The sequence below is a fragment of the Panulirus ornatus genome, chromosome 14 (genome assembly GCF_036320965.1).
Source record: "Panulirus ornatus isolate Po-2019 chromosome 14, ASM3632096v1, whole genome shotgun sequence".
NCBI classification, from domain to species: Eukaryota; Metazoa; Arthropoda; class Malacostraca; order Decapoda; family Palinuridae; genus Panulirus; species Panulirus ornatus.
The window spans coordinates 4,622,291-4,646,976 of NC_092237.1; the positions used below are offsets into that span (position 1 = coordinate 4,622,291).

Consider the following 24,686-nt stretch of genomic DNA (forward strand, 5'->3'; position numbering starts at 1 on the left):
TAAGTAAATGTTTTAGTTTATACTTAAGTTGTCTCTGCTTCAAAAGAAGAATGATTTAGTTACAGCAAACATTGATTTCTTGAGTTCAAAACATATGTGGGGTCTTACCAACCTTTTCAAATGATACATATACAGCCATCACAAAGTAGATAGGTTCACATTTCATTTGTGAAGCATGGCTCAAGAATGCCAATCCAAATGTAATTAGGTAAATTTTTGTTGGTGACGAATCCTTTAGGTTTGTGATGTCACCAACTTCTAATGAGTTGGTTGGATTATACCTGATTCATCTATTGGAGCTCAAGTAGTTCATTAGTATATATTTTATGCTGTAAGCATTTTTTGGATGTTTATAGGCATTTAAAAGTGTTTGTTTTCGTTATTTCAGTGAAATTTTGTGATATGTCATCCTTATGAAATATACTTGTTCTGTTTTTATCAGTTTCTTTCTCAGTTATGGAAAAAAGTTTTTCCTGTACCCTTTATAGGTAGGTGGTGTGAGAGGAACAGTAGGAGCAAGCAGTGTGCAAACTATTCAGGTGTCTACTGCTGGGGGTGTTCAAACTATCAAGGTTGCTCTTCCACCAGGTGCTCAGACCATCACCAAAGCTTTAGCTAAGGTGCCAGCAACTGCCATTACCAAGGTGAAATTAGAGTAAGGTTGAATTTGGTAGTTGCAAGTTACAGGATTTCCATAATCAGGTTGCTCAAGCTATTCTGGTGCTCATTCAGTGGAAACTAATTTTTTCACTTGTTGCAGTGTTCTATGAGAAGTCAAGTTTTTTACACTTTAAAGATGTTTGTTTATGATTTTCTTGTGCTGAAAAAGTGCCTTATCATAAAATGCTCCTTATTGTAATGTAAGTTATCTGTACTAACAGAACAAAAATTGTGTCTTGCATTTTGAGATTGGTAAAAAATATAGAAAAGAACATAATCTTCAAATGGAAAGTAGGAAAAGACTATGATTGAGAAGTATAAAATCATAAACTCAGTTTGTTGAAATTAGGTTAGAAACAAGTGTGCATAAGGGAGATGTTTTGTTTTTCTTCATGAACCAGAGGAGATTTGGGTATTTTTGGTACTTGATAAGCAACTTATGATCCATCAGAAGCTAAAGCAGCATGGAAACCCATTTAAACTACCTAGATAGAATGAAAGTAACCTAAAACTGACTGCTGGCCACCAACAGCTGGCCACTTATGAGTAAAGTTGACTTGAATCTTCCTCTTTGGAAATTTATCCCCTTGGCTGATCAATAATTAACCCCTCAGATGATACAGAAGCTGTTGGTGGTGGAAATTTATTCCCTTGGCTGATGAATGTTTAACCCCTCAGATAATACAGAAGCTGTCTGTGATAATTAAACATGAAGAATCCTTTGCTTGGTTGTGTTTTCTTAAAAGGGTATCCAAAAATTTGTCCTAGTTATCTGAATTTGCCGGAGTGCCAAATCTGCTCTCTAACCCCTTTGGCCATTATTTTATATTTTAGATAGGTACATCTAACTAATGAGCTGGCTAGTGTATTACCTGCATGTGAGCATGCTGCTGTCTGGTGTGGTTTTGTAAAGGTTATCCAAGCCATTGTGTTGCTGAACTAATGGATTCAAGTCAATTTATCTTGGGATTTATGAGTGCTTGGTCAATTGTTGTTGAGGAAGAAGTGAACACAATTTTAATTTCCTCTTTCTTTGTTATAGGTCTGTTAGTTTTATCATCCATTTTTATAGGTCTTTGATATAATAATAATAGTAATAATAATAAAAATGATAATGATAATAATATAATAATATTTTATAGGTCTTTACAGTCTATTAGTAAGACATTTCATATGCTAGTTTTGCCATAATTTGTATGTTACTTAGGGGCAGAAAGAAGTCTTCTTAATTTAAAGTAGATGTTTATGTACTTAGAAATTGGATAATTTTTACTATCTTGTGAAGACTGATTTCTGATTGTATGCATCCTTATGAATGTTATTCATAATCTCCATGCCATAGAAATTGGATAATTTTTACCATCTTGTGAAGACTGATTTCTGATTGTATGCATCCTTATGAGTGTTATTCATAATCTCCATGCCATAGAAATTGGATAATTTTTACTATCTTGTGAAGACTGATTTCTGATTGTATGCATCCTTATGAGTGTTATTCATAATCTCCATGCCATAGAAATTGGATAATTTTTACCATCTTGTGAAGACTGATTTCTGATTGTATGCATCCTTATGAGTGTTATTCATAATCTCCATGCCATAGAAATTGGATAATTTTTACCATCTTGTGAAGACTGATTTCTGATTGTATGCATCCTTATGAGTGTTATTCATAATCTCCATGCCATAGAAATTGGATAATTTTTACCATCTTGTGAAGACTGATTTCTGATTGTATGCATCCTTATGAGTGTTATTCATAATCTCCATGCCATAGAAATTGGATAATTTTTACTATCTTGTGAAGACTGATTTCTGATTGTATGCATCCTTATGAGTGTTATTCATAATCTCCATGCCATAGAAATTGGATAATTTTTACCATCTTGTGAAGACTGATTTCTGATTGTATGCATCCTTATGAGTGTTATTCATAATCTCCATGCCATAGAAATTGGATAATTTTTACCATCTTGTGAAGACTGATTTCTGATTGTATGCATCCTTATGAGTGTTATTCATAATCTCCATGCCATAGAAATTGGATAATTTTTACCATCTTGTGAAGACTGATTTCTGATTGTATGCATCCTTATGAGTGTTATTCATAATCTCCATGCCATAGAAATTGGATAATTTTTACCATCTTGTGAAGACTGATTTCTGATTGTATGCATCCTTATGAGTGTTATTCATAATCTCCATGCCATAGAAATTGGATAATTTTTACCATCTTGTGAAGACTGATTTCTGATTGTATGCATCCTTATGAGTGTTATTCATAATCTCCATGCCATAGAAATTGGATAATTTTTACTATCTTGTGAAGACTGATTTCTGATTGTATGCATCCTTATGAGTGTTATTCATAATCTCCATGCCATAGAAATTGGATAATTTTTACCATCTTGTGAAGACTGATTTCTGATTGTATGCATCCTTATGAGTGTTATTCATAATCTCCATGCCATAGAAATTGGATAATTTTTACTATCTTGTGAAGACTGATTTCTGATTGTATGCATCCTTATGAGTGTTATTCATAATCTCCATGCCATAGAAATTGGATAATTTTTACCATCTTGTGAAGACTGATTTCTGATTGTATGCATCCTTATGAGTGTTATTCATAATCTCCATGCCATAGAAATTGGATAATTTTTACTATCTTGTGAAGACTGATTTCTGATTGTATGCATCCTTATGAGTGTTATTCATAATCTCCATGCCATAGAAATTGGATAATTTTTACTATCTTGTGAAGACTGATTTCTGATTGTATGCATCCTTATGAGTGTTATTCATAATCTCCATGCCATAGAAATTGGATAATTTTTACCATCTTGTGAAGACTGATTTCTGATTGTATGCATCCTTATGAGTGTTATTCATAATCTCCATGCCATAGAAATTGGATAATTTTTACTATCTTGTGAAGACTGATTTCTGATTGTATGCATCCTTATGAGTGTTATTCATAATCTCCATGCCATAGAAATTGGATAATTTTTACTATCTTGTGAAGACTGATTTCTGATTGTATGCATCCTTATGAGTGTTATTCATAATCTCCATGCCATAGAAATTGGATAATTTTTACCATCTTGTGAAGACTGATTTCTGATTGTATGCATCCTTATGAGTGTTATTCATAATCTCCATGCCATAGAAATTGGATAATTTTTACTATCTTGTGAAGACTGATTTCTGATTGTATGCATCCTTATGAGTGTTATTCATAATCTCCATGCCATAGAAATTGGATAATTTTTACCATCTTGTGAAGACTGATTTCTGATTGTATGCATCCTTATGAGTGTTATTCATAATCTCCATGCCATAGAAATTGGATAATTTTTACTATCTTGTGAAGACTGATTTCTGATTGTATGCATCCTTATGAGTGTTATTCATAATCTCCATGCCATAGAAATTGGATAATTTTTACTATCTTGTGAAGACTGATTTCTGATTGTATGCATCCTTATGAGTGTTATTCATAATCTCCATGCCATAGAAATTGGATAATTTTTACTATCTTGTGAAGACTGATTTCTGATTGTATGCATCCTTATGAGTGTTATTCATAATCTCCATGCCATAGAAATTGGATAATTTTTACCATCTTGTGAAGACTGATTTCTGATTGTATGCATCCTTATGAGTGTTATTCATAATCTCCATGCCATAGAAATTGGATAATTTTTACTATCTTGTGAAGACTGATTTCTGATTGTATGCATCCTTATGAGTGTTATTCATAATCTCCATGCCATAGAAATTGGATAATTTTTACCATCTTGTGAAGACTGATTTCTGATTGTATGCATCCTTATGAGTGTTATTCATAATCTCCATGCCATAGAAATTGGATAATTTTTACTATCTTGTGAAGACTGATTTCTGATTGTATGCATCCTTATGAGTGTTATTCATAATCTCCATGCCATAGAAATTGGATAATTTTTACTATCTTGTGAAGACTGATTTCTGATTGTATGCATCCTTATGAGTGTTATTCATAATCTCCATGCCATAGAAATTGGATAATTTTTACCATCTTGTGAAGACTGATTTCTGATTGTATGCATCCTTATGAGTGTTATTCATAATCTCCATGCCATAGAAATTGGATAATTTTTACCATCTTGTGAAGACTGATTTCTGATTGTATGCATCCTTATGAGTGTTATTCATAATCTCCATGCCATAGAAATTGGATAATTTTTACTATCTTGTGAAGACTGATTTCTGATTGTATGCATCCTTATGAGTGTTATTCATAATCTCCATGCCATAGAAATTGGATAATTTTTACCATCTTGTGAAGACTGATTTCTGATTGTATGCATCCTTATGAGTGTTATTCATAATCTCCATGCCATAGAAATTGGATAATTTTTACTATCTTGTGAAGACTGATTTCTGATTGTATGCATCCTTATGAGTGTTATTCATAATCTCCATGCCATAGAAATTGGATAATTTTTACCATCTTGTGAAGACTGATTTCTGATTGTATGCATCCTTATGAGTGTTATTCATAATCTCCATGCCATAGAAATTGGATAATTTTTACCATCTTGTGAAGACTGATTTCTGATTGTATGCATCCTTATGAGTGTTATTCATAATCTCCATGCCATAGAAATTGGATAATTTTTACCATCTTGTGAAGACTGATTTCTGATTGTATGCATCCTTATGAGTGTTATTCATAATCTCCATGCCATAGAAATTGGATAATTTTTACTATCTTGTGAAGACTGATTTCTGATTGTATGCATCCTTATGAGTGTTATTCATAATCTCCATGCCATAGAAATTGGATAATTTTTACTATCTTGTGAAGACTGATTTCTGATTGTATGCATCCTTATGAGTGTTATTCATAATCTCCATGCCATAGAAATTGGATAATTTTTACTATCTTGTGAAGACTGATTTCTGATTGTATGCATCCTTATGAGTGTTATTCATAATCTCCATGCCATAGAAATTGGATAATTTTTACTATCTTGTGAAGACTGATTTCTGATTGTATGCATCCTTATGAGTGTTATTCATAATCTCCATGCCATAGAAATTGGATAATTTTTACCATCTTGTGAAGACTGATTTCTGATTGTATGCATCCTTATGAGTGTTATTCATAATCTCCATGCCATAGAAATTGGATAATTTTTACTATCTTGTGAAGACTGATTTCTGATTGTATGCATCCTTATGAGTGTTATTCATAATCTCCATGCCATAGAAATTGGATAATTTTTACTATCTTGTGAAGACTGATTTCTGATTGTATGCATCCTTATGAGTGTTATTCATAATCTCCATGCCATAGAAATTGGATAATTTTTACCATCTTGTGAAGACTGATTTCTGATTGTATGCATCCTTATGAGTGTTATTCATAATCTCCATGCCATAGAAATTGGATAATTTTTACCATCTTGTGAAGACTGATTTCTGATTGTATGCATCCTTATGAGTGTTATTCATAATCTCCATGCCATAGAAATTGGATAATTTTTACTATCTTGTGAAGACTGATTTCTGATTGTATGCATCCTTATGAGTGTTATTCATAATCTCCATGCCATAGAAATTGGATAATTTTTACCATCTTGTGAAGACTGATTTCTGATTGTATGCATCCTTATGAGTGTTATTCATAATCTCCATGCCATAGAAATTGGATAATTTTTACTATCTTGTGAAGACTGATTTCTGATTGTATGCATCCTTATGAGTGTTATTCATAATCTCCATGCCATAGAAATTGGATAATTTTTACCATCTTGTGAAGACTGATTTCTGATTGTATGCATCCTTATGAGTGTTATTCATAATCTCCATGCCATAGAAATTGGATAATTTTTACTATCTTGTGAAGACTGATTTCTGATTGTATGCATCCTTATGAGTGTTATTCATAATCTCCATGCCATAGAAATTGGATAATTTTTACCATCTTGTGAAGACTGATTTCTGATTGTATGCATCCTTATGAGTGTTATTCATAATCTCCATGCCATAGAAATTGGATAATTTTTACCATCTTGTGAAGACTGATTTCTGATTGTATGCATCCTTATGAGTGTTATTCATAATCTCCATGCCATAGAAATTGGATAATTTTTACCATCTTGTGAAGACTGATTTCTGATTGTATGCATCCTTATGAGTGTTATTCATAATCTCCATGCCATAGAAATTGGATAATTTTTACCATCTTGTGAAGACTGATTTCTGATTGTATGCATCCTTATGAGTGTTATTCATAATCTCCATGCCATAGAAATTGGATAATTTTTACTATCTTGTGAAGACTGATTTCTGATTGTATGCATCCTTATGAGTGTTATTCATAATCTCCATGCCATAGAAATTGGATAATTTTTACTATCTTGTGAAGACTGATTTCTGATTGTATGCATCCTTATGAGTGTTATTCATAATCTCCATGCCATAGAAATTGGATAATTTTTACTATCTTGTGAAGACTGATTTCTGATTGTATGCATCCTTATGAGTGTTATTCATAATCTCCATGCCATAGAAATTGGATAATTTTTACCATCTTGTGAAGACTGATTTCTGATTGTATGCATCCTTATGAGTGTTATTCATAATCTCCATGCCATAGAAATTGGATAATTTTTACTATCTTGTGAAGACTGATTTCTGATTGTATGCATCCTTATGAGTGTTATTCATAATCTCCATGCCATAGAAATTGGATAATTTTTACTATCTTGTGAAGACTGATTTCTGATTGTATGCATCCTTATGAGTGTTATTCATAATCTCCATGCCATAGAAATTGGATAATTTTTACCATCTTGTGAAGACTGATTTCTGATTGTATGCATCCTTATGAGTGTTATTCATAATCTCCATGCCATAGAAATTGGATAATTTTTACCATCTTGTGAAGACTGATTTCTGATTGTATGCATCCTTATGAGTGTTATTCATAATCTCCATGCCATAGAAATTGGATAATTTTTACCATCTTGTGAAGACTGATTTCTGATTGTATGCATCCTTATGAGTGTTATTCATAATCTCCATGCCATAGAAATTGGATAATTTTTACCATCTTGTGAAGACTGATTTCTGATTGTATGCATCCTTATGAGTGTTATTCATAATCTCCATGCCATAGAAATTGGATAATTTTTACCATCTTGTGAAGACTGATTTCTGATTGTATGCATCCTTATGAGTGTTATTCATAATCTCCATGCCATAGAAATTGGATAATTTTTACCATCTTGTGAAGACTGATTTCTGATTGTATGCATCCTTATGAGTGTTATTCATAATCTCCATGCCATAGAAATTGGATAATTTTTACCATCTTGTGAAGACTGATTTCTGATTGTATGCATCCTTATGAGTGTTATTCATAATCTCCATGCCATAGAAATTGGATAATTTTTACTATCTTGTGAAGACTGATTTCTGATTGTATGCATCCTTATGAGTGTTATTCATAATCTCCATGCCATAGAAATTGGATAATTTTTACTATCTTGTGAAGACTGATTTCTGATTGTATGCATCCTTATGAGTGTTATTCATAATCTCCATGCCATAGAAATTGGATAATTTTTACTATCTTGTGAAGACTGATTTCTGATTGTATGCATCCTTATGAGTGTTATTCATAATCTCCATGCCATAGAAATTGGATAATTTTTACCATCTTGTGAAGACTGATTTCTGATTGTATGCATCCTTATGAGTGTTATTCATAATCTCCATGCCATAGAAATTGGATAATTTTTACTATCTTGTGAAGACTGATTTCTGATTGTATGCATCCTTATGAGTGTTATTCATAATCTCCATGCCATAGAAATTGGATAATTTTTACCATCTTGTGAAGACTGATTTCTGATTGTATGCATCCTTATGAGTGTTATTCATAATCTCCATGCCATAGAAATTGGATAATTTTTACTATCTTGTGAAGACTGATTTCTGATTGTATGCATCCTTATGAGTGTTATTCATAATCTCCATGCCATAGAAATTGGATAATTTTTACCATCTTGTGAAGACTGATTTCTGATTGTATGCATCCTTATGAGTGTTATTCATAATCTCCATGCCATAGAAATTGGATAATTTTTACTATCTTGTGAAGACTGATTTCTGATTGTATGCATCCTTATGAGTGTTATTCATAATCTCCATGCCATAGAAATTGGATAATTTTTACTATCTTGTGAAGACTGATTTCTGATTGTATGCATCCTTATGAGTGTTATTCATAATCTCCATGCCATAGAAATTGGATAATTTTTACCATCTTGTGAAGACTGATTTCTGATTGTATGCATCCTTATGAGTGTTATTCATAATCTCCATGCCATAGAAATTGGATAATTTTTACCATCTTGTGAAGACTGATTTCTGATTGTATGCATCCTTATGAGTGTTATTCATAATCTCCATGCCATAGAAATTGGATAATTTTTACTATCTTGTGAAGACTGATTTCTGATTGTATGCATCCTTATGAGTGTTATTCATAATCTCCATGCCATAGAAATTGGATAATTTTTACTATCTTGTGAAGACTGATTTCTGATTGTATGCATCCTTATGAGTGTTATTCATAATCTCCATGCCATAGAAATTGGATAATTTTTACTATCTTGTGAAGACTGATTTCTGATTGTATGCATCCTTATGAGTGTTATTCATAATCTCCATGCCATAGAAATTGGATAATTTTTACCATCTTGTGAAGACTGATTTCTGATTGTATGCATCCTTATGAGTGTTATTCATAATCTCCATGCCATAGAAATTGGATAATTTTTACCATCTTGTGAAGACTGATTTCTGATTGTATGCATCCTTATGAGTGTTATTCATAATCTCCATGCCATAGAAATTGGATAATTTTTACCATCTTGTGAAGACTGATTTCTGATTGTATGCATCCTTATGAGTGTTATTCATAATCTCCATGCCATAGAAATTGGATAATTTTTACCATCTTGTGAAGACTGATTTCTGATTGTATGCATCCTTATGAGTGTTATTCATAATCTCCATGCCATAGAAATTGGATAATTTTTACCATCTTGTGAAGACTGATTTCTGATTGTATGCATCCTTATGAGTGTTATTCATAATCTCCATGCCATAGAAATTGGATAATTTTTACCATCTTGTGAAGACTGATTTCTGATTGTATGCATCCTTATGAGTGTTATTCATAATCTCCATGCCATAGAAATTGGATAATTTTTACTATCTTGTGAAGACTGATTTCTGATTGTATGCATCCTTATGAGTGTTATTCATAATCTCCATGCCATAGAAATTGGATAATTTTTACTTAACATTATTCTTACTTTTTAAACCCTTGGGTTTTTCAAGAAAAATAAAAAAGGGCCATTTTTAAACATTTGGGGTGAGCTTGCCAATAATCTTGTCCTTTTGATGTTGAGATAACGTTTTTCAAATGCCCAAATCCTGAACGTTCTTTGCTTTTCGTAATTTTACTCTCAAGTATATTTATGCTGGCCATGGCAATCCACATCCTCATAACTTATTCATGTTTCAAATGCAAGCATATCATATGTATAAAAACCAAACCACCATGAATTGTTGGTACTTAGTCTTTAGGACCATGAGTTGATATGATGAGTAATCAAATTTTGATTGTACTTTGCGATTGTACTTTGCATGTTTCACTTTGCTTTGAATGTGAGAAGTAATGCACATTACAAAGACAAAGTCAGCTGTCAAACACAGATGCATGACTAGAGCTGAGTTCATATCCCACGATCCAGTTTAGCAGAATGTTTCTCTCACATAGCTTGAATGAAATGTTTTCAACAGTACACAAAAACACTCTCCAGATAATTCTCAAAGAATCTTGCTTTTTTATTATGCTGTTACTCATATTATATGCTTTTAGTAAGATGACAGCTGTGTTGCAAACAGTTTGATAGGTAATGTGAAATTTTTTAAATTCATTCCTTGTATATAATGATCGCAAGCAATTCAGATTCACAAGTTATTGAAACGTTTTCGAAGCATGTAAACTATAACATGTTAGTAAACTACAAAGGGTTAATATATGTGATTTACTTAATTTTCAGGGTTTGAATGTAACTGGCAAACCTTCAGTGTTATCCAGTGGTGGAATTCGTTTAGTCCAGCCAGCTGTTAGTGGAACTGGTGGTGGTGCTGTGGTAGCAGGTGGATCAGCAGCAACTGGCAACCTTATAACAATTGGTGGCAAGCAAGTTCTGCTTACATCCAAGCCTTTTGCTCAACAAGGACAACTTCAACAGGTTTGCTCACTAAACAATTGGTAATACAACAGCTCTCTATCAAAGAAGTGTGATATTAAAGTGTTATTGATTATTGCATGAGAAGAGCTTTCATGATATCTAACATTTTTAATTTCTTGCAATGCATATCATATTGGAGTGAAGTCCTGTATGTTATTTCATGACACTTTTTTATTGTATATCACATTAAACTGTAGAGATATGTGCTTTCATGATTTATTATCTATGGTGGCATATATATCCATTAAATGTAAATCCAAATTTCTCGATGCTATCTTGTTTTTAGATGATGAGAACATGGCTTCCTGTTATGAGGTGAGTCTTTATTAACATGAATGCTATCTTTAGTAAACACATTCCCTTGGTAATTTTGATAGCAGTCCATCAGTATTTTCAGTTAAAAATTCTATCTCTTCTACAATTCACTGTTTACAGGTGATGTTGACTAGTGGTAGTATAAAAGGAGGAATACAAGGTACTCAGGCTACTCAGCCTGCGAGCCAGGGAGCAGTTGTAGTAGCCAGTGGAGCAGGGGGGCAACAAATAGTCCTTCCAGCTTCAGCCCTCCAGGGTTCACAACTAAACCTAAAAGGGTTGCAGGCCTTCCATACTTTGAAAGTAATTCCTGCATCGCAAGTCACACAACAGCAGAGAGGTTTGTACACTTGTAGAGGAATCAAGTTATGTGAGATGTGCAATGTAGCATCATTTTTCCTCCATACTTTAATATAATTATGATACTTCCTTGAGCAAAAAATTATCATAGAAAATTTTCTGTATGACAGATTTCTTTTTCTTGTTAGCCAAAATTTATGGGAGCTGTGCATCTTTGCTTCCCAGTATTTAAAGGCTTTGTTTTATACTCCTAGATGATATTTATTAGAGTATGCTTTGTTATCAGAGACTCTGTTCATCTGCTAGCAACATTATTCTAAAGGTGTAAATAGTTGAAGCAGTATTTACTGATTGGTAATCAGTTTCGAACACATGAAAGGCATGTTTGTTTCTATACCTTTTTTCATGTGCCCTTTAATCAGAGTTTTTGAGGTATATCCATGTAATCGTTATTCTCACACATTTGCACAGTTTTCATACCAATCATGCTTACATGTACTAACCTCCCACCCTGTCTTTGATCTTTCTGTGCACTTAAATCCATTAAGCCATGAATTAATATATTCTTCTGCTATCTATCCCTTTTTTGTACACAGCAATGCTACATATTATTTCATTTATGCTTTTTGTCATATTAAAGCCAGACCCCAAAGTACTAGACTTCACAAATGGATCTCCAAAAGTAGATAACATGAATAAAATTATCTGAAAAGAGAGAAGGTAGATATCAGGTCACGAGTAAGACATCAGATTAAGGATGAATGGTCTGGATTGAGTTGGGATTTGAAAAAATTGATAAGTATATGGTTAAATGGAATACTGGAGTGGAGAACACTAGTAATTCTATTTTGAGTTATGTGGTGACTGTGTAAGGGATATTGAATGGCTGTGTTTTGATTTCCCTAGCAATCAGTTTTAAATATTGTAATGCTGCATCCTCACTTTTTTCTTGCAATAACAGAATCATTCCAGCTGAGGTTGAAGACTTTGTTTACCAAACTTAATGAAAGATGTAATGATTGACTGAACTGGTTTATGGGTAGAATTTACTTACTGATCTTAAGTGTACATACAAAATCTGAAACTTTTCTGGTCATTTAATTTTCATGAGAATTCTGTGTTAGGTTACTTGGAAGCACTGTTGTCTAGGAAACCAGAGTCAAAGGATGTAATGCAGTAAGTGATCATGTAATATGTTATTCATGATCGTTTTTTATTTCTTGCAGGTAAGCCAGTTTTGGCACGAATAGTTTCTCCAGCCTCTGTGAGGGGGGCAGTTCCTACAACTTCTGTCTCAAATACTCTGCCATCTGGACATGATTCCTCAAAATCGTAGAATCAGTGAAACATGCAAAGAGTTTTAAAGAATGCTGTCTAAAGATCAGCTTGGATGCTAAATCCAATTGGACCTAATCTCCGGGCTAGTCAAGAACTTACTTGCCTGCACATCCCAATAATACCCTTGAAACGTGTTTGTTTTATCTTAGAAGAATTTTCATGATTTGTAAATTGCGTTTCTGCATATTGTTTTCCAAATGCAGATGAAGTTCTCTTCATATTTGACTGTCTTCCATCATTCTTTGAGGCATACTGGAAAAAGATTTAATTTGTTGACATTGAGTTTAATTATGGGAAATACCTCTACTAATTGTCTGAAAGTACTGTACATGCTGAGAATCCAAATTATGGGTTTTATAAGAATTTCATGAAGAAGGCTTTCTATTTTGATTGTAATATGGTATAGTAGTAGTATCCTTTCATACTATCAATTAAATTTGGGTAAGTGAATCAAATTCTTTAGAAATTAATTATGATGATTCTATCCGAGATAAATAAACACAGATGGAGCTCTGGGTATTAGAACACTATTGTCAAGAATTTGCGGAATTTCACTGTTTCCAGTGTTTTAGGTTGAAAAACTTTAGAGAGAGCTTAGCAGGCTTTCGGTTTTTAACCATAAATCATGCCTTTCTGTAAAATTCTTGCAAATCTGTTGAAAATAATTTTTATTTATGTACTTCGGAAATGTCAAGATTTTCTGTGATAGTCATATTGACATATTTTGTGAATATTTGAAAAATATTCAATATTTTACAAGATAGAATGAATGTTAAATACATGTCGTGAGATTCATGTATGTGAGATTGATATTATAAATATATTGTCATACAGTTTGACTTTATGTATCCTTAATGTTACCATGATCACAGAAAAACTGGAGGAAGTAAAGTGTTTTAGATATCTGGGAGTGGATCTGGCAGCGGTTGGAACCATGGAGGCGGAAGTGGATCATAGGGTGGGGGAGGGGGCAAAAATCCTGGGAGCCTTGAAGAATGTGTGGAAGTCGAGAACATTATCTCGGAAAGCAAAAATGGGTATGTTTGAGGGAATAGTGGTTCCAACAATGTTGTATGGTTGCGAGGCGTGGGCTATGGATAGAGTTGTGCGCAGGAGGATGGATGTGCTGGAAATGAGATGTTTGAGGACAATGTGTGGTGTGAGGTGGTTTGATCGAGTAAATAACGTAAGGGTAAGAGAGATGTGTGGAAATAAAAAGAGCGTGGTTGAGAGAGCAGAAGAGGGTGTTTTGAAATGGTTTGGGCACATGGAGAGAATGAGTGAGGAAAGATTGACCAAGAGGATATATGTGTCGTAGGTGGAGGGAACGAGGAGAAGTGGGAGACCAAATTGGAGGTGGAAAGATGGAGTGAAAAAGATTTTGTGTGATTGGGGCCTGAACATGCAGGAGGGTGAAAGGAGGGCAAGGAATAGAGTGAATTGGATCGATGTGGTATACCGGGGTTGACGTGCTGTCAGTGGATTGAATCAGGGCATGTGAAGCGTCTGGGGTAAACCATGGAAAGCTGTGTAGGTATGTATATTTGCGTGTGTGGACGTATGTATATACATGTGTATGGGGGTGGGTTGGGCCAGTTCTTTCTTCTGTTTTTTTTTTTTTTTTTTTTTTTTTTCCAAAAGAGGGAATAGAGAAGGGGGCCAGGTGGGGATGTTCCCTCGGGGGCCCAGTCCTCTGTTCTCGACGCTACCTCGCTAATGCGGGAAATGGCGAATAGTATGAAAGAAAATATATATATATATATATATATGTTATTCTATCCCTGGGGATAGGGGATTAAGAATACTTCCCACGTATTCCCTGCGTGTCGTAGAAGGCAACTAAAAGGGGAGGGAGCGGGGGGCTGGAAATCCTCCCCCCTCTCTTTTTTTTTTTTTTTTTTTTTTTCCCAAAAGAAGGAACAGAGAATTGGGCCAGGTGAGGGTATTCCCTCAAGGGCCCAGTCCTCTGTTCTTAGTGCTACCTCGCTAACGCGGGAAATGGCGAATAGTTTAAAAGAAAAAAGAAAATATGTTATTTTCATCATACTTAATCGCCGTCTTCTGCGTTAGCAAGGTAGTGCAAGGAAACAGACGAAAGAATGGCCTAACCCACCCACATACACATGTATATGCATAAACACCCACACATGCACATATACATACCTATACATTTCAATGTATACATACATACACATACACAGTCATAGACATATATACGCATGTACATATTCATACTTGCTGCCTTCATCAATTCCCGTCACCACCCCGCCACACATAGAATAGCATCCCCCCCTGCCGCAAAACGACATTCACTGAGAACCAATCACTTTCCTCTCTTCCTACTCGTACACATGCCTTACATCCTTGATAAAAACTTTTCACTGCTTATAGCAACTTACCTCCCACACCATACACTCTTAATACCTTCCACAAAGCATCTCTATCAACTCTATCGTATGCCTTCTCCAGATCCATAAATGCTGCTTACAAATCCATCTGTTTTCGTAAGTATTTCTCACATACATTCTTCAAAGTAAACACCTGATCCACACATCCTCTACCATTTCTGAAACCACAGTGCTCTTCCCCCATCTGATGCTCCGTACAGGCTTTTACCCTCTCAATCAGTACCCTCCCATATAATTTCCCAGGAATACTCAACAGACTTATACCTATGTAATTTGAACACTCACCTTTATCCCCTTTGCCTAAGTACAATGACACTATGCATGCATTCCGCCAATCCTCGAGCATTTCACCATGAACCATACATATATTAAATATGCTTACCAACCAGTCAACAACACAGTCACCCCCTTTTTTAATAAATTCCACTGCAATACCACCCAAACCCGCCACCTTGCCGGCTTTCATCTTCCGCAAAGCTTTCACTACTTCTCTGTTTACCATACCATTCTCACTGACCCCTCTCACTTTGCACACCACCTCAACCAAAACACCCCATATCAGCCACTGTATCATCCAACACATTCAACAAACCTTCAAAATACTCACTCCATCTCCTTCTCTTTTTGTTTATGGATGGGGTTGTTAGGGAGGTGATTGCAAGAGTTTTGGAAAGAGGGGCAAGTATGAAGTCTGTTGGGGATGAGAGAGCTTGGGAAGTGAGTCAGTTGTTGTTCGCTGATGATACAGCGCTGGTGGCTGATTCATGTGAGAAACTGCAGAAGCTGGTGACTGAGTTTGGTAAAGTGTGTGGAAGAAGAAAGTTGAGAGTAAATGTGAATAAGAGCAAGGTTATTAGGTACAGTAGGGGTGAGGGTCAAGTCAATTGGGAGGTGAGTTTGAATGGAGAAAAACTGGAGGAAGTGAAGTGTTTTAGATATCTGGGAGTGGATCTGTCAGCGGATGGAACCATGGAAGCGGAAGTGGATCATAGGGTGGGGGAGGGGGCGAAAATTTTGGGAGCCTTGAAAAATGTGTGGAAGTCGAGAACATTATCTCGGAAAGCAAAAATGGGTATGTTTGAGGGAATAGTGGTTCCAACAATGTTGTATGGTTGCGAGGCGTGGGCTATGGATAGAGTTGTGCGCAGGAGGATGGATGTGCTGGAAATGAGATGTTTGAGGACAATGTGTGGTGTGAGGTGGTTTGATCGAGTAAATAACGTAAGGGTAAGAGAGATGTGTGGAAATAAAAAGAGCGTGGTTGAGAGAGCAGAAGAGGGTGTTTTGAAATGGTTTGGGCACATGGAGAGAATGAGTGAGGAAAGATTGACCAAGAGGATATATGTGTCGTAGGTGGAGGGAACGAGGAGAAGTGGGAGACCAAATTGGAGGTGGAAAGATGGAGTGAAAAAGATTTTGTGTGATTGGGGCCTGAACATGCAGGAGGGTGAAAGGAGGGCAAGGAATAGAGTGAATTGGATCGATGTGGTATACCGGGGTTGACGTGCTGTCAGTGGATTGAATCAGGGCATGTGAAGCGTCTGGGGTAAACCATGGAAAGCTGTGTAGGTATGTATATTTGCGTGTGTGGACGTATGTATATACATGTGTATGGGGGTGGGTTGGGCCAGTTCTTTCTTCTGTTTTTTTTTTTTTTTTTTTTTTTTTTCCAAAAGAGGGAATAGAGAAGGGGGCCAGGTGGGGATGTTCCCTCGGGGGCCCAGTCCTCTGTTCTCGACGCTACCTCGCTAATGCGGGAAATGGCGAATAGTATGAAAGAAAGAAAATATATATATATATATATGTTATTCTATCCCTGGGGATAGGGGATTAAGAATACTTCCCACGTATTCCCTGCGTGTCGTAGAAGGCAACTAAAAGGGGAGGGAGCGGGGGGCTGGAAATCCTCCCCCCTCTCTTTTTTTTTTTTTTTTTTTTTTTTTTTCCAAAAGAAGGAACAGAGAATTGGGCCAGGTGAGGGTATTCCCTCAAGGGCCCAGTCCTCTGTTCTTAGTGCTACCTCGCTAACGCGGGAAATGGCGAATAGTTTAAAAGAAAAAAGAAAATATGTTATTTTCATCATACTTAATCGCCGTCTTCTGCGTTAGCAAGGTAGTGCAAGGAAACAGACGAAAGAATGGCCTAACCCACCCACATACACATGTATATGCATAAACACCCACACATGCACATATACATACCTATACATTTCAATGTATACATACATACACATACACAGTCATAGACATATATACACATGTACATATTCATACTTGCTGCCTTCATCAATTCCCGTCACCACCCCGCCACACATAGAATAGCATCCCCCCCTGCCGCAAAACGACATTCACTGAGAACCAATCACTTTCCTCTCTTCCTACTCGTACACATGCCTTACATCCTTGATAAAAACTTTTCACTGCTTATAGCAACTTACCTCCCACACCATACACTCTTAATACCTTCCACAAAGCATCTCTATCAACTCTATCGTATGCCTTCTCCAGATCCATAAATGCTGCTTACAAATCCATCTGTTTTCGTAAGTATTTCTCACATACATTCTTCAAAGTAAACACCTGATCCACACATCCTCTACCATTTCTGAAACCACAGTGCTCTTCCCCCATCTGATGCTCCGTACAGGCTTTTACCCTCTCAATCAGTACCCTCCCATATAATTTCCCAGGAATACTCAACAGACTTATACCTATGTAATTTGAACACTCACCTTTATCCCCTTTGCCTAAGTACAATGACACTATGCATGCATTCCGCCAATCCTCGAGCATTTCACCATGAACCATACATATATTAAATATGCTTACCAACCAGTCAACAACACAGTCACCCCCTTTTTTAATAAATTCCACTGCAATACCACCCAAACCCGCCACCTTGCCGGCTTTCATCTTCCGCAAAGCTTTCACTACTTCTCTGTTTACCATACCATTCTCACTGACCCCTCTCACTTTGCACACCACCTCAACCAAAACACCCCATATCAGCCACTGTATCATCCAACACATTCAACAAACCTTCAAAATACTCACTCCATCTCCTTCTCTTTTTGTTTATGGATGGGGTTGTTAGGGAGGTGATTGCAAGAGTTTTGGAAAGAGGGGCAAGTATGAAGTCTGTTGGGGATGAGAGAGCTTGGGAAGTGAGTCAGTTGTTGTTCGCTGATGATACAGCGCTGGTGGCTGATTCATGTGAGAAACTGCAGAAGCTGGTGACTGAGTTTGGTAAAGTGTGTGAAAGAAGAAAGTTAAGAGTAAATGTGAATAAGAGCAAGGCTATTAGGTACAGTAGGGTTGAGGGTCAATTCAATTGGGAGGTGAGTTTGAATGGAGAAAAACTGGAGGAAGTGAAGTGTTTTAGATATCTGGGAGTGGATCTGGCAGCGGATGGAACCATGGAAGCGGAAGTGGATCATAAGGTGGGGGAGGGGGCGAAAATTCTGGGAGCCTTGAAGAATGTGTGGAAGTCGAGAACATTATCTCGGAAAGCAAAAATGGGTATGTTTGAAGGAATAGTGGTTCCAACAATGTTGTATGGTTGCGAGGCGTGGACTATGGATAGAGTTGTGCGCAGGAGGATGGATGTGCTGGAAATGAGATGTTTGAGGACAATGTGTGGTGTGAGGTGGTTTGATCGAGTAAGTAACGTAAGGGTAAGAGAGATGTGTGGAAATAAAAAGAGCGTGGTTGAGAGAGCAGAAGAGGGTGTTTTGAAATGGTTTGGTCACATGGAGAGAATGAGTGAGGAAAGATTGACCAAGAGGATATATGTGTCGGAGGTGGAGGGAACGAGGAGAAGAGGGAGACCAAATTGGAGGTGGAAAGATGGAGTGAAAAAGATTTTGTGTGATCGGGGCCTGAACATGCAGGAGGGTGAAAGGAGGGCAAAGAATAGAGTGAATTGGAGCGATGTGGTATACCGGGGTTGACGTGCTGTCAGTGGATTGAATCAAGGCATGTGTATGGGGGTGGGTTGGGCCATTTCTTTCGTCTGTTTCCTTGCGCTACCTCGCAAACGCGGGAGACAGTGACAAAGCAAAAAAAAAAAAAAAAAAAAAAATATATATATATATATATATATATATATATTTTTTTTTTTTTCATACTATTCGCCATTTCCCGCGATAGCGAGGTAGCGTCAAGAACAGAGGACTGGGCCTTTGAGGGAATATCCTCACCTGGCCCTCTTCTCTGTTCCTTCTTTTGGAAAAAAAAAAAAAAAAAAAAATACGAGAGGGGAGGATTTCCAGCCCCCCGCTCCCTTCCCTTTTAGTCGCCTTCTACGACACGCAGGGAATACGTGGGAAGGATTCTTTCTCCCCTATCCCCAGGGAAATATATATATATATATATATATATATATATATATATATATATATATATATGTATATATATATATATATATATATATATATTATCCCTGGGGATAGGGGATTAAGAATACTTCCCACGTATTCCCTGCGTGTCGTAGAAGGCGACTAAAAGGGGAGGGAGCGGGGGGCTGGAAATCCTCCCCTCTCATTTTTTTTTTTTTTTAATTTTCCAAAAGAAGGAACAGAGGGGGCCAGGTGAGGATATTCCAAAAAAGGCCCAGTCCTCTGTTCTTAACGCTACCTCGCTAACGCGGGAAATGGCAAATAGTTTAAAAGATATATATATATATATATATATATATATATATATATATATATATATATATATATATATTTTTTTTTTTTTTTTTTTTTTCTTTTTTTTTTTTTCCAAAAGAAGGAACAGAGAAGAGGGCCAGGTGAGGATATTCCCTCAAAGGCCCAGTCCTCTGTTCTTAACGCTACCTCGCTATTGCGGGAAATAGCGAATGGTATGAAGAAAATATATATATATATATATATATATATATATATATATATATATATATATATATGTGAGAAACTGCAGAAGCTGGTGACTGAGTTTGGTAAAGTGTGTGGAAGAAGAAAGTTAAGAGTAAATGTGAATAAGAGCAAGTTTATAAGGTACAGTAGGGTTGAGGGTCAAGTCAATTGGGAGGTGAGTTTGAATGGAGAAAAACTGGAGGAAGTGAAGTGTTTTAGATATCTGGGAGTGGATCTGGCAGCGGATGGAACCATGGAAGCGGAAGTGGATCATAGGGTGGGGGAGGGGGCGAAAATTCTGGGAGCCTTGAAGAATGTGTGGAAGTCGAGAACATTATCTCGGAAAGCAAAAATGGGTATGTTTGAAGGAATAGTGGTTCCAACAATGTTGTATGGTTGCGAGGCGTGGGCTATGGATAGAGTTGTGCGCAGGAGGATGGATGTGCTGGAAATGAGATGTTTGAGGACAATGTGTGGTGTGAGGTGGTTTGATCGAGTGAGTAACGTAAGGGTAAGAGAGATGTGTGGAAATAAAAAGAGCGTGGTTGAGAGAGCAGAAGAGGGTGTTTTGAAGTGGTTTGGGCACATGGAGAGGATGAGTGAGGTGGAGGGAGCAAGGAGAAGAGGGAGACCAAATTGGAGGTGGAAAGATGGAGTGAAAAAGATTTTGTGTGATCGGGGCCTGAACATGCAGGAGGGTGAAAGGAGGGCAAGGAATAGAGTGAATTGGAGCGATGTGGTATACCGGGGTTGACGTGCTGTCAGTGGATTGAATCAAGGCATGTGAAGCGTCTGGGGTAAACCATGGAAAGCTGTGTAGGTATGTATATTTGCGTGTGTGGACGTATGTATATACATGTGTATGGGGGGGGTTAGGCCATTTCTTCCGTCTGTTTCCTTGCGCTACCTCGCAAACGCGGGAGACAGCGACAAAGTAAAAAAAAAAAAAAAAATATATATATATATATATATATATATATATATATATATATATATATATATATCTTTCTTTTCTTTCATACTATTAGCCATTTCCCGCGTTAGCAAGGTAGCGTTAAGAACAGAGGACTGGACCTTTGAGGGAATATCCTCCCTGGCCCCCTTCTGTGTTCCTTCTTTTGGAAAATTAAAAAAAATGAGAGGGGAGGATTTCCAGCCCCCCGCCACACATGAAATGACACACACACACACACACACACACCCGTGCATGTGAGGTAGCGCTAAGAAAAGACAACAAAGGCCACATTCGTTCACACTCAGTCTCTAGCTGTTATGTGTAATGCACCAAAATCACAGCTCCCTTCCCACATCCAGGCCCCACAAAACTTTCCATGGTTTACCCCAGACGCTTCACATGCCCTGGTTCAATCCACTGACAGCACGTCAACCCCGGTATACCACATTGTTCCAGTTCACTCTATTCCTTGCATGCCTTTCACCCTCCATCTTTCCACCTCCAATTTGGTCTCCCACTTCTCGTTCCCTCCACCTCTGACACAGGCCAGGTGAGGATATTCTCAAAGGCCCATTTCCCGCATTAGCGAGTTAGCGTTAAGAACAGAGAACTGAGCCTTAGAGGGAATATCCTCACTTAGCCCACTTCTCTGTACTCTTTTTTTGTAAAATTAAAAACGAGAGGGGAGGATTTCCAGCTCTTGCTCCCTCCACTTTTAGTCGCCTTTTACGACACACAGGGAATACACGGTAAGTATTCTTTCTCCCCTATCCCCAGGGATATATATATATATATATATATATATATATATATATATATATATATATATATATATATATATATATATCTTTTTTCTTTCTTTTCTTTCAAACTATTCGCCATTTCCCGCTTTAGCGAGGTAGCGTTAAGAACAGAGGACTGGGCCTTGGAGGGAATATCCTCACCTGGCCCCCTTCTCTGTTCCTTGTTTTGGAAAATTAAAAAAAAAAAACGAGAGGGGAAGATTTCCAGCCCCCCGCTCCCTCCCCTTTTAGTCGCCTTCTACGACACGCAGGGAATACGTGGGAAGTATTCTTTCTCCCCTATCCCCAGGGATATATATATATATATATATATATATATATATATATATATATATATATATATATATATATATATATATATATATCCCACACATGCGGGGGGAAGGGGTTGTTATTTCATGTGTGGCGGGGTGGCGATGGGAATGAATAAGGCAGCAAGTATGAATTATGTAAATGTGTATATGTCTGTGCATGTATATATGCATATACGTTGAAATGTATAGGTATGTATATGTGCGTGTGTGGTCGTGTATGTATATACATATGTATGTGGGTGGGTTGGGCCATTCTTTCGTCTGTTTCCTTGCGCTACCTTGCGAACGTGGGAGACAGCGACAAAGTATAATAAATAGATAAATAAAGAATTTTTAATATGACTGGAAATATGGTATTACCTTAATTGTACAAAGGAGAACACCAATCCCTTTAGAAGAAACCCATGGTTTCTTTCAGTCATTTTCCATACCATGATTCAGTTCATTGATGGCACATCAACCCCTGTAAATCACGTCATTCTAATTCACTCTGTCCCATGCACACCTTTCACCTTCCTGCCTGTCCAGGCTCCAATCACTCAAAATATTTCTTATTCCATCCAGTCTTAACTATCACATATAATGCACCAAAACCATAGGCCCCTATTCACAGCCAGGCCTCACAGACCTTTGTATGGTTTCCCCTGACTGCTTCATATGCCTTGGATCAGACCATTGACAGAACAGGACATCATGTATACCACATCATTCCAACTTACTGTAATCTGTGCAACCCTCACACCCTCCTGCATATTCAAGCCAGATTCTTCAAAACATCTTTTACTCCAGATGGGATGGTTAGGGAGGTAAATGCTAGTTTTGGAGAGGGGCGCGTATGCAGTCTGTTGGGGATGCGAGGGCTGCGAAAGTGAGTGAATTGTTGTTCACTAATAATACAGCACTGGTCGCTGATTCAAGAGAGAAACTGCAGAAGTTGGTGACTGAGTTTGGAAAAGTGTTTGAAAGGAGAAAGTGGAAAGTAAATGTGAATAAGAACAAGGCTATTAGGTTCAGCAGGGTTGAGGGACAAGTTAGTTGGGATGTAAGTTTGAATGGAAAAAAATTGGAAGTGAGGCATTTTAGACACCTGGGAGGGGACTTGGCAGCATATGGAACCATGGAAGCGGAAGTGAGTCATAGGGTGGGGGAGGGGGCGAAGGTTCTGGGAGCGATGAAGAATGTGTGGAAACAGAGAACGTTATCTCGGAGAGTAAAAATGGGTATGTTTAAAGGAATAGTATTCCAACAATATTATATGGTTGTGAGTCATGAGCTATAGAAAAGATCGAATGGAGGAGGATGGATGTTTTGGAAATGAAATGTTTGAGGACAATATGTGGTGTGAAGTGGTTTGATTAAGTAAGTAATGAAAATGTAAAAGAAACGTGTGGTAATATAAAGAATGGTTGAGAGAGCGGAAGAGGGTGATTTGAAATGGTTAGGACATACCGGATGAATGAGTGAGGAAGGGTAGACGAAGAGGATATATGTATCTTTTTCACTACATCGTTCCACCTTCAGTTTGGCCTCCCACTTCTGCTCCCTCCACATGAGACACATATATCCTCTTTGTCAACGTTTCCTTACTCATTCTCTCCGTATGCCCAAACCATTTCAGTTCACAAAAAATATATGATTATGTATATCCTAACAACCCCAGGACTTATTTCTAAGAAAGAGTCCTGGTGTTACACCTCTTTTTCAGAGGGTCCTGTGGCCCAAGGATGCATTGCTTCCAGTAGCAGGGAAATGTGGACTGCTTTGGAGGAAGTTCATAGACAAGGCTCTCAGTGATTCAGACTTGCCAAAGGTGAATTTGCAGTGTAAGCTCATGGAGGAAGAGTGTGACAGCATCTTTATACAGTAAATGGTTATAGGACATTTAATCAAGTAAGAAATGATAGAAAACGGGAAGTGCGGTAATAAGCATGATATGTTGAGGGACTTAAAAAGTATGTTGAAATGGTTTGGCCAAATTGAGAGAATGAGTGAGAAGAGGTTGACAAAGAGGATATATGTGTGTAAAAAGTGGAGTGTACAGTGAGAAAAGGGAGACTGAATTGGAAATGGAAGGATGGAGTAAATAAAGTTTTGAGTACTTGGGGACGTTCACGGGATGGTGTAAATTGGGAAAATGTGGTATGCAGGGGCAACGTGTTGATGGACATATGAGACAGCGGGGGTAAACAAAGGAAAGGTTTGTGGGATTGTAGATAGAAGGTTCTAGTTGTGGTACATTACACATGACAGGTAGAAAGTATATATGAGGGAATGAAGCCTTTTCTTGTATATTCCTGGCGCTACCTTACGAATGCGGGACACCTTAGGACTTTTTTTTTTTTCACTAAAGGAGCTCCTGTAGCTTTAAAGCTGTGCGACTTACATCGGT

At 37.0% G+C, this 24,686-nt stretch overlaps 1 protein-coding gene across 1 annotated transcript in view; it reads left to right on the top strand.

The window, feature by feature from the left end:
* Positions 1-13,774, top strand: part of LOC139753111 (nuclear factor related to kappa-B-binding protein) — a 40,530-nt gene extending 26,756 nt beyond the window's left edge. Inside the window, exons 17-20 of the mRNA XM_071669199.1 lie at positions 489-658; positions 10,748-10,988; positions 11,424-11,643; positions 12,830-13,774. Of these exons, the coding sequence (XP_071525300.1) occupies positions 489-658; positions 10,748-10,988; positions 11,424-11,643; positions 12,830-12,939 (741 nt within the window). The 3' untranslated portion in view covers positions 12,940-13,774. The remainder of the gene's footprint in view (positions 1-488; positions 659-10,747; positions 10,989-11,423; positions 11,644-12,829) is intronic.
* Positions 13,775-24,686: the final 10,912 nt, after the last annotated feature.